Source organism: Durio zibethinus, chromosome 12, assembly GCF_047325235.1.
Source record: "Durio zibethinus cultivar Kanyao isolate XHJ-2024 chromosome 12, ASM4732523v1, whole genome shotgun sequence".
Classification (NCBI taxonomy): Eukaryota; Viridiplantae; Streptophyta; class Magnoliopsida; order Malvales; family Malvaceae; genus Durio; species Durio zibethinus.
This window is the reverse complement of record NC_143173.1, coordinates 1,560,399-1,571,494: the sequence shown is the minus strand read 5'-3', so window position 1 is coordinate 1,571,494 and position 11,096 is coordinate 1,560,399. Positions and strand designations below refer to the sequence as shown.

At 35.0% G+C, this 11,096-nt stretch overlaps 1 protein-coding gene and 1 pseudogene across 1 annotated transcript; both read right to left on the bottom strand.

Annotated features, from left to right (window-relative positions):
* Positions 1 to 4,800: 4,800 nt before the first annotated feature.
* Positions 4,801 to 5,741, bottom strand: LOC111306635 (ethylene-response factor C3 pseudogene; annotated as a pseudogene).
* A 1,983-nt stretch (positions 5,742 to 7,724) lies between these two features.
* LOC111306640 (receptor-like protein EIX2) lies at positions 7,725 to 10,883 on the bottom strand. Its single transcript, XM_022904426.2, has one exon. The coding sequence runs from the start codon at positions 10,881 to 10,883 to the stop codon at positions 7,725 to 7,727; it is 3,159 nt and encodes a 1,052-aa protein (XP_022760161.2).
* Between the last annotated feature and the right edge of the window lie 213 nt (positions 10,884 to 11,096).

Sequence of the window (11,096 nt, the reverse complement as noted above, 5' to 3'; positions counted from 1 at the left end):
ACAGTCTTCGATCACAACTGGTTGCAAAGTTCTCCCACTGTCTGAGCCAGCTTTTTCCATCTCCTTGACAACGCTTATCCATCCACTTCTTTACCAAACACAACATGCTTTCCATCAAGCCATGGAGTCTTCTCAGTGCATATAAAGAATTGGGAACCATTGGTGTTTGGTCCAGCATTGGCCATTGACAAGCAACGAGGTCCGATATGTTTGAGCTTGAAATTCTCATCTGCAAATTTCATGCCATAGATTGATTCTCCACCAGTGCCATTCCCCCTTGTGAAATCTCCACCTTGACACATGAAGCTCGGGATGATTCGGTGAAATGCTGATCCTTTATGGTGCAATGGCTTCCCAGACATTCCGAAACCCTTGTCCCCAGTGCAGAGTATTTGCAATTATATTGTGGGCTAACACAGTCAAGTAATCCAGATTTAGGTCAATTAATGTCAAATTACAAATAATTATAGTGGTATCATATTCGAACAGGTAGTATGATATTAATTAAGTATGATCCTAGTTTAATTCTGTATTTAAATCCATAATATGATTGGTCAATTTTGATTAATTTATATATCGAAAAGCTCATGATGGTAACAACACATCCATGGGCTTGGATTTAGGGGGATTGATTTCTTTTCCACATTAAAAACAGTTTTAGTTATAAATTATGATAGTGATTCGGTTAGCCTTCAGCCAAATTGGTTATAGTTCAATTAGAGCTTCATCTAATTCAAAATTGTGTCCAAATTGCCTTGGCAATTGCACATATTGCTCAAGGAAAAAGTGGTTAATATTCTTCTTTCTCGAAAAGAAAATAAAAAACCTCAATTGAAAAGAAAATAGAATGGCTTTACTGATAAGGATATGGTGAGATATGGATAGAAATCTTATAAATTAGAAAACATATTTTCTTTTATACCAAGAAAAAAAGAAATTGTTGGGAATATTGACTCAAATCTCATAAGAGATTTGTTAGAGATTTGTTTGAGATTTGTCAGATATTGCTTGATGGACAAGAAGACTTGCAAGAGAAGAATTCTAAAAGGAAAGGGATTCTTAATAGGTAAGTTTGACTTACAGGAGAAGAATTCTAAGAGGAGAGGGATTCTTAATGGGCAAGTTTGTATGGTTATAAATAGGTGAAGTCTCTACAGAGTTAGGTATGAGAAAAAGATGTAAGAGAGTTGTAGGGTTTTGTGGGATAGACACCCCATAAGAGTATTGGGGCTCTACGTCTTATGAGTGTGTATGTTTGTTTGTGAGTGGACTAGAGGAGATTGAGAGGGTCCACATAGGTATGGTGTATGGGAGCATATGGGTATGTGTTTGGTTATGTTGAAAGGGTGCACAAGAGTTTGAGTTTGTGTTTGTTTGGGTTGAGAATACTTCATAGGACTAGAAGAGATTGAGAGTGTCTTATGAGTATTGATTGTTGAGTGAGGTTGATGATTTGATGTAAGTTTGTAATTCTCTACAACTAGTGGATCTTGTTTCTCATCAATGGATGTAGGTCAGTTGGACTGAACCACGTTAAATTGTTGTTTCTTATGTGTTTGATTTATTGTTTGATTTCGCTTCCGCTGGTGTGATTGGATTGGAGGCTTTTACCCCAACAAGTGATATCAGAGCTGAAGGTTCGAAACGTGAGAAGAGTTGAAGATTCAAGATGTGGGAAGAGCCGAAGGTTCGATATGTGAAAGAGCTGAAAGTTCGAGATGTGAGAAGTGCATGGTTTGAGACATGGGAAGAAGCAAGTTCAGAAAGCTCGATTCAAGAGAAAAGTTCGAGTTTAAGTTTTGAAGATTGAGGATTGGTTTGTATGAAGCGTAAAGACACAAGAGAAGAGAAGATGATTGTGAGACTTCCATTGTAGGTGGAGCCAAGCATGTCTAGCATGAAGACAGATGATTGATGAAATTTGAGTCAAGGTGGAGATTGTTGAGAATATTGACTCAAATCTCATAAGAGATTTGTTAGAGATTTGTTTGAGATTTGTCAGATATTGCTTGATGAACAAGAAGACTTGCAAGAGAAGAATTCTAAAAGGAAAGGGATTCTTAATAGGTAAGTTTGACTTACAGGAGAAGAATTCTAAGAGGAGAGGGATTCTTAATGGGCAAGTTTGTATGGTTATAAATAGGTGAAGTCTCTACAGAGTTAGGTATGAGAAAAAGATGTAAGAGAGTTGTAGGGTTTTGTGGGATAGACACCCCATAAGAGTATTGGGGCTCTACGTCTTATGAGTGTGTATGTTTGTTTGTGAGTGGACTAGAGGAGATTGAGAGGGTCCACATAGGTATGGTGTATGGGAGCATATGGGTATGTGTTTGGTTATGTTGAAAGGGTGCACAAGAGTTTGAGTTTATGTTTGTTTGGGTTGAGAATACTTCATAGGACTAGAAGAGATTGAGAGTGTCTTATGAGTATTGATTGTTGAGTGAGGTTGATGATTTGATGTAAGTTTGTAATTCTCTACAACTAGTGGATCTTGTTTCTCATCCATGGATGTAGGTCAGTTGGACTGAACCACGTTAAATTGTTGTTTCTTATGTGTTTGATTTATTGTTTGATTTCACTTCCGCTGGTGTGATTGGATTGGAGGCTTTTACCCCAACAAGTGATATCAGAGCTGAAGATTCGAAACGTGAGAAGAGTTGAAGATTCAAGATGTGGGAAGAGCCGAAGGTTCGATATGTGAAAGAGCTGAAAGTTCGAGATGTGAGAAGTGCATGGTTTGAGACATGGGAAGAAGCAAGTTCAGAAAGCTCGATTCAAGAGAAAAGTTCGAGTTTAAGTTTTGAAGATTGAGGATTGGTTTGTATGAAGCGTAAAGACACAAGAGAAGAGAAGATGATTGTGAGACTTCCATTGTAGGTGGAGCCAAGCATGTCTAGCATGAAGACAGATGATTGATGAAATTTGAGTCAAGGTGGAGATTGTTGAGAATATTGACTCAAATCTCATAAGAGATTTGTTAGAGATTTTTTTGAGATTTGTCAGATATTGCTTGATGGACAAGAAGACTTGCAAGAGAAGAATTCTAAAAGGAAAGGGATTCTTAATAGGTAAGTTTGACTTACAGGAGAAGAATTCTAAGAGGAGAGGGATTCTTAATGGGCAAGTTTGTATGGTTATAAATAGGTGAAGTCTCTACAGAGTTAGGTATGAGAAAAAGATGTAAGAGAGTTGTAGGGTTTTGTGGGATAGACACCCCATAGGAGTATTGGGGCTCTACGTCTTATGAGTGTGTATGTTTGTTTGTGAGTGGACTAGAGGAGATTGAGAGGGTCCACATAGGTATGGTGTATGGGAGCATATGGGTATGTGTTTGGTTATGTTGAAAGGGTGCACAATAGTTTGAGTTTGTGTTTGTTTGGGTTGAGAATACTTCATAGGACTAGAAGAGATTGAGAGTGTCTTATGAGTATTGATTGTTGAGTGAGGTTGATGATTTGATGTAAGTTTGTAATTCTCTACAACTAGTGGATCTTGTTTCTCATCCATGGATGTAGGTCAGTTGGACTGAACCACGTTAAATTGTTGTTTCTTATGTGTTTGATTTATTGTTTGATTTCGCTTCCGCTGGTGTGATTGGATTGGAGGCTTTTACCCCAACAAGTGGTATCAGAGTTGAAGGTTCGAAACGTGAGAAGAGTTGAAGATTCAAGATGTGAAAAGAGCCGAAGGTTCGATATGTGAAAGAGCTGAAAGTTCAAGATGTGAGAAGTGCATAGTTTGAGACATGGGAAGAAGCAAGTTCAGAAAGCTCGATTCAAGAGAAGAGTTCGAGTTTAAGTTTTGAAGATTGAGGATTGGTTTGTATGAAGCGTGAAGACACAAGAGAAAAGAAGATGATTGTGAGACTTCCATTGTAAGTGGAGCCAAGCATGTCTAGCATGAAGACAGATGATTGATGAAATTTGAGTCAAGGTGGAGATTGTTGGGAATATTGACTCAAATCTCATAAGAGATTTATTAGAGATTTGTTTGAGATTTGTCAGATATTGCTTGATGGACAAGAAGACTTGCAAGAGAAAAATTCTAAAAGGAAAGGGATTCTTAATAGGTAAGTTTGACTTACAGGAGAAGAATTCTAAGAGGAGAGGGATTCTTAATGGGCAAGTTTGTATGGTTATAAATAGGTGAAGTCTCTACAGAGTTAGGTATGAGAAAAAGATGTAAGAGAGTTGTAGGATTTTGTGGGATAGACACCCCATAGGAGTATTGGAGCTCTACGTCTTATGAGTGTGTATATTTGTTTGTGAGTGGACTAGAGGAGATTGAGAGGGTCCACATAGATATGGTGTATGGGAGCATATGGGTATGTGTTTGGTTATGTTGAAAGGGTGCACAAGAGTTTGGGTTTGTGTTTGTTTGGGTTGAGAATACTTCATAGGACTAGAGGAGATTGAGAGTGTCTTATGAGTATTGATTGTTGAGTGAGGTTGATGATTTGATGTAAGTTTGTAATTCTCTACAACTAGTAAATCTTGTTTCTCATCCATGGATGTAGGTCAGTTGGACTGAACCACGTTAAATTGTTGTCTCTTATGTGTTTGATTTATTGTTTGATTTCGCTTCCGCTGATGTGATTGGATTGGAGGCTTTTAGCCCAACAAATGGTATCAGAACTGTGGTATTCCCCAATAAATGGTATCAAAGCTGTGGTGTTCCCCAACAGAAATGAGAATACAAATTGGCGCAACGACCTTTATTTTCAAGTGTTCTTTTAAGCAAAAAAGAAAATAAAACTACTGCTAATATATGATTAATATAGATGATAACTCTTCATGAATTCAAAATAACTAGAAATTGTTATCATATATATATGTATGTATATATAGAAGAACGAAAATTTGTAGAAATGTTCAACTAGTATGTAATATAATTGTTGGCGAAAATTATACATAGCACTAAACTTTGATTGTACATCATCTCAAAGATTTACAAATTCACAGACAATATCCAACAAAAAATTTGGTCCTCCTCCACTATCTCAATTGAAAAGGGAGAAGAAACAAAAAAGGGAAGAAAAAATGTTGGTGTTTGACTCAAATATTCACCAATAAGGAGTTGCACTCTCAGATTTACTTAGAAGCTCCTCCAAATAATCAGCTCCTAAATCCTTAAACACCAGGATAATTTCCATCCCCATTTCCTTCTTTCTCGATCTTCATGTTCCCTGATCTTTTTGCTCTTCATGGAGTACCTTTTCTCAATTGTCAAAGTAGGAGAACAACTTTCTTCAAATCCATAGTTCATTTCTTGAAGTGAATCATAAACTGTATCCATTGGAAAATTGATTATCACCATCGGACCTCGCATTGCGAGTGTAGCTTGATCATACGCTAGCTGTAGCCTCATCTATATCCAAGGTTCCAGGCCAAAGTCTAACACCATTCCTTATGGAATCCCTTATCTCAACTGCATATTTTCCCCATGGCCTCTTCCTAACTCCTCTATACGAAACCTCCTTTCCTGTCTCATCTTCATTTGCATTCAACTTCACTTAATGATCCTTTCTAAAACTATTAACGGATGTGGTATCAAAAGTGTTTTCCTATGCTAGATTTAGGACTCCCAAAGGAACATTTCTTGGGAGTCATTTCCATTGAAAGGAAGGGTTTGGTTATGGAGATAATTGAATGATTCTGGTGAGAATTTTTTTGAGAAATATAGGAAGAAGAGGATTCAAGAGACAATTGGAGATTTGGGTAATGAAAAAATGAAGAGTCCATGCATGAAAATCAAGTAATTCTTATAATGGAAACGATTATTCTTCTTCGATCTTTTAATTAATTCACTTTGATTTTGCTTTTTGGTTTTGGTCATGGGAAATGAAATTTGAAGCCTAGTGATATATATATATATATATATAGTAATTACAAGCTAGGGAGGGAAATGCTACATTATTCAAATATTTATTTTAAAAATGTAAAAAAAAAAAAAGAAGAAGGAACAAATTAAAGAAACGATGGAAAGAGAGTAAAATTGTATGAAGATGTTATTAGCGTCCAACATCATTATTTGGTCGCAGAATCGACAGGTGAGTCAAAAGGAATACTCGTCGGGGCATGACGGCCAGGTCAAGTCAAAATTCTCTTTCATCACCCGTGATGTTTCGCTTTTATGTCCTACCTATAACTCATATTTTTAGCTAATTAAAATTGTAAATCATTATGCTTAGAGTGATCAATTACAATGTTAATTACCTTATATTGATGAACATGATTTGATTAATATAGTCGGGTTATAGTTAAAGTTTGTCATAATTTTATTTTTTATGCAAGAAAGATTATAATTTGAGAATTAAAAAAAGAATTATAGATGCATAAATTTAAATTTTAATCTAATCTAAAGTACTTTTTAAAATATTTATATAAATCAATTAGACTAGACTTTGAATTTATAAAAAGATTACTTTATATATATATACACTTTTCATTTAAATTATATGATATAATCATATTATTGAAAGGGGTTAATTTTAATTTTTCAAGTGTCACTAATAAGTGAATGCTGATGAAATAAAAATTTACCTATCTAATAATAATGTATAATATAGAATAAATAATCAATATATTTTTAAAAATATTATTTTATGGTGTGATTTTAATAAAACAAAAAAATATATTTTTTCATTGAATAATTATTTCATATAATCCTTCTTTTATTAATTATGTCAAAATTTATCGTAAATGAGTTTCTTAAAATAGCATAATTGATGTTATACTAATTTTTTGAATAGAAAATAAGATGTTATACTAATTGTTAATACATACATTGGTCATTATTTTAAATGTTTTTATCCATTACTAGAATTTCATCCCACTATTTTAGGTAAGTTACTTTTCATTGTTTTTAATATATTTATAATTATTTTTAATAAAAAAATAATAATAATTTTAACTCACTTGTTGAATCTTATAAATATATCAAAATTAAAAAATAATAATAATTTTTAACTCACATGTTACGCTTTTGTTGTTGGCTCTTTTGCTATGACATGAACTTTTATTTTTTATTTTCAAATTTATAAATTATTTGTTCAAATCTATGACGTTTTTCCAATTTAGTTTAAATTATAAACATTTTAAAACTTGTAGAAAAAAGAAAAAGAAAAATACAACTATATTTTTTTATGATGACTTACGTTTGATTTTTAATTTTTTGAATTTTTTTCTTTTTATATTTCTTTATTTATTATTATTTCAATTAAAAAATTTCAAAATTACATAAATTTGGATAAAAAAGACTATTTTGCTTGATTCATTCATGGGTTAGTAATGTGAAGTGAATTGACAAAATCAGGTTGATCAGATTCTTCCAGCTTTTATATATATATTTTTTCTCGTAAACCGACATTCTCCAATTTCTATATAATTGCAATAAAAGCTTTCAATTCCTTTGGATTTATAAAAAATTGTATTTTTTGAAATTTTACTTTTGAACAACAAATCAAAATCATAACGAAGACTAGAATAAGAAATATTTCAAATTAGAGGATTTATAAAAAAATTTTACCTTCAAGCCATATTGAATAAAAACTTGAACATAGGTCTACGAGTCAAATACATTAACACACACAATTTTATTTCATTTCAATAAATTATAACATGGAATACTACATCCATAAACCGAATACATGGATTAAATAAAAAGCTTGCAAATCAAGTTATTACATTACCAAACACACCGAAATGAGCTTCAATTACAAATAATTACATACCAATAGTAGCCCAAAACACGTATAGCTTATCACCAATTTGCTCCAGTTTTTGATAATAAGCAAACCTCCAAGACCTGACGAAAACCAGGGGAGCCACTACCCCCCAAAACCCCATCACAAATCCAAGTACTACGCTTACATAAAGCCAATTCACATTAGACCTTTTCTTTCCTCCACTCCTACCTCCATTTGTAACATCAGGTGTTTCGCCATTTCTGCTGCAATTTTTAGTGACTGGAGGTCCACAAAGATGATTGCCAATGTACGAAAACCTGTCAAAGCTTTGCAGCTGGGTGCCTGATGGGATTTGTCCTGTCAAGTTGTTGTAGGACAAGTTCAAGTGATTCAAGAAATTCAAATTGGAGAAACTTGAAGGGATTTCACCATGGAGTTGGTTCATCGATAAGTCAAGAGATTCCAACACCTCCATATTGCCAATGTTCTCTGGTATCTTTCCTGTTAGGAGATTCCCTGACAAATTTAATGACCGCAGTCCTATGAGATTACCAAGTTCTTCGGGGATCTCTCCTCTGAGACTGTTAACTGAAAGGTCTATGCCGACTACAAGTCCTAGTATGGTACTGTAATCATCCTCTCTTCCTTTCATCACCAATAATGCACCCAAAAGAAACAGGTTATTAGACTCGAATGACCAGGTACTGTTTCCCACGTGTATCTTGAGGGGTTTTATGGCCATGGCACTTAGGTTACTAAAACATTTTGGAATTGCTCCTGAAATGTTGTTATAACCAAGATCCAAGAACTGAAGAGAATTATGAGCACAAATTTGATCAGGAATATAGGCTTGGAAGTTATTTGAACGGAGGTTTAGAACCACAAGGTTTAAGAGGTTGTCTCCAATCCATGCTGGAATACTTCCCGTCAATTGATTTTCACTAAGATCAAGAATAAGCATGTCAACCAAATTCTGCAGTGTAGATGGTACTTCTCCAAGTAGGTTATTGTTACGAAGGTTCAATGACAGAACACGGCGCAAAAATCCCAAGGATCTAGGAATTTTCCCAGTTAGATTGTTGTTTCCCAAATTTAAGACTTTCAAAAATTGCCAATTTTCCCAACAATTTGGAATTTCACCAGATAGAAGATTTGATTCAATGTCAAGAATGGTCAAAGGTTCCAATTTAGTTGAGGAATTGCAAAGAAAATTGGAAAGTGTTCCTGAAAATAGATTCTTAGACAAAAATAAAAACATCAAATCTGAGGGTGCCTGTAGCAATGGACCTGTGAATAGGTTGGAACTCAAGTCAACAACCAAACTCCTAGGAAAATATGAAATCTTCCCCACTAGTTGGTTGTTGGAAAGATTTAGATATTCAAATTGAGTCGAAAGGTTCCAAAACCAAGTGGGAATGACACCTGAAATTTCAGCATGGGAGATATCTAAATGAAACAAGTTCTTTTGGAATTGTAGCCACTGAGGAAATTTCGGACCAAGATGACAGTTACCTAATTCAATATTTTCACAGTGGAAAGGAGGAATCCAACTTGGATTTGGTTTAAACGTTAACATGTTGTTAGATGCCCTGAAAATTCTCAATCTTGTGAGATTAGAGAAGTGCATTTCTGATATATTTCCTTCCAACATATTATTGCTAACGTCTAAATGTTCCAAATTCCCAAGTTGTCCTAAACTTTGAGGAAGAGTTGCATTCAATTGATTGTTTGAAACATCAAGCAACTTCAAAGATGATAGCTCCCCTACCGGAAGAGGTCCGGTTAATTGATTGTACGAAACATCAAGAACTTTCAATGATGACAACCTCCCTATTGAGAATGGAATGGGACCAGAAATGGAGTTTTCAGAAAGGGAAAGGTATGCCAGATTTTTAAATTGGCTGAGTTGATCAGGTAAATGGCCAGAAAGTTTGTTAGATTCAATATTTAATGACTCTAATCGATCCAAACTACATCTAGACAAACTCTCTATGATTTCTGATACCTTATGATCAATTCCGTTATTTGACAAATCCATCTCTCTCAGATTACAAAGACTCTCCAAACATTTGGGTTCTATAATTTCAAGCTGGTTATGTGAAACATCAAGATGAGTAAGAGAGCTTAAGTTTCTAATGGCACATGAAAAATTACCTTGCAGGCCGACACTGCTAAGACCAAGGAATTGAAGTTGGTTGAAATTAGACAACCAGCTGAGTGTCGATGAAGAAGAGAATGAATTCCTACTAAGATCAAGAAATTTGAGAGAAGACATATTTTGAAAACCATTGGGAATCACACCTTCAACTTCATTGGAGCTAAGATCAATGGACACAAGACTACGAAGACTGAATATCCATGTAGGCACCGAAGACAATGTATTTGTGGAAAGATCAAGAACAGCAAGAGATTTGTAATTAACACTGATTGGAGATGAATCATTATTTAGATTGCAGCCTGACAAGTGTAACTCTACCAAAGAAGGAAGTTTGTGTGTTGCCTGCAGCCAATCAGTTGCTTTACCAAGATCTGCAGAACTCAAATCAAGATACTGCAGAGAAGAAAGACCAGAAACCCACTGAAGAGTTTTAGCTTCAAATAGGGAATTGTATCCAAGATCAAGGCAATGCAAATTTGAGAGATTTCCAAGCATATGGGGAATTGTTCCTCGAAAATTTGCCCGAGAAAGGTTAAGATATGTCAAACTCTTCATCGAACCAATGAATTCGGGAATTGCCAGACCTCCAAAGTCGTTATTGCTTAAGTCTAGGAAATTGAGACATTTCAACTCGATCAAAGAAGGATTTACTCTGCCCCCTAGCTTTGAGCGAAAGTAAGCATCCCATTCAGCTGACCGAAAATAAGCATCCCACAGAGCAATTGGCTTATCCTCATGAGCATCCCTTTCAACGACTGGCACATCTTCAGCAGGACTTCTTGAAAGAAGCCCCAAGTGCAGCTCTTTGACGTGGCCAGTCAAGTTATTGCAGAAAACACCAAGCCACTCACAGCAATTCTCACCTTCAACCCAAGAAGATAGCCTGTTTGATTGATCAATGAGGTCTTGCTTGAACTTCAAAAGGGCTTGTCTCTCACGTTCAATGCAAAGCGCATTGGAATTCCCATTACAAAAGCCAATATCGATGGCTGCGATGGCAAGAAGAAATCCAAACAAGGAAATTGTAACCGCTCTCATGATTGCATATCGATCCTTGCTACCAACACCGAATATATAAAGTTAAAGAAAAATATTTTCCACCACATCAAGTGCTAGGAATTTTCTTCAAAGGCCTCCAATTTAAAATTCCAGCTTGAATTTTCCTCAAAAGCAATCATACGTATAAATTCGACAAGTGTAGAAAGAATATAAAAAGAACTTGACAAGAACTTTAAGTAAACCAAGTCTATG

Bases quoted from the DNA above. Each gene is read 5' to 3' on its own strand.
- LOC111306640 (XM_022904426.2), bottom strand. From the start codon at position 10,883: ATGAGAGCGGTTACAATTTCCTTGTTTGGATTTCTTCTTGCCATCGCA.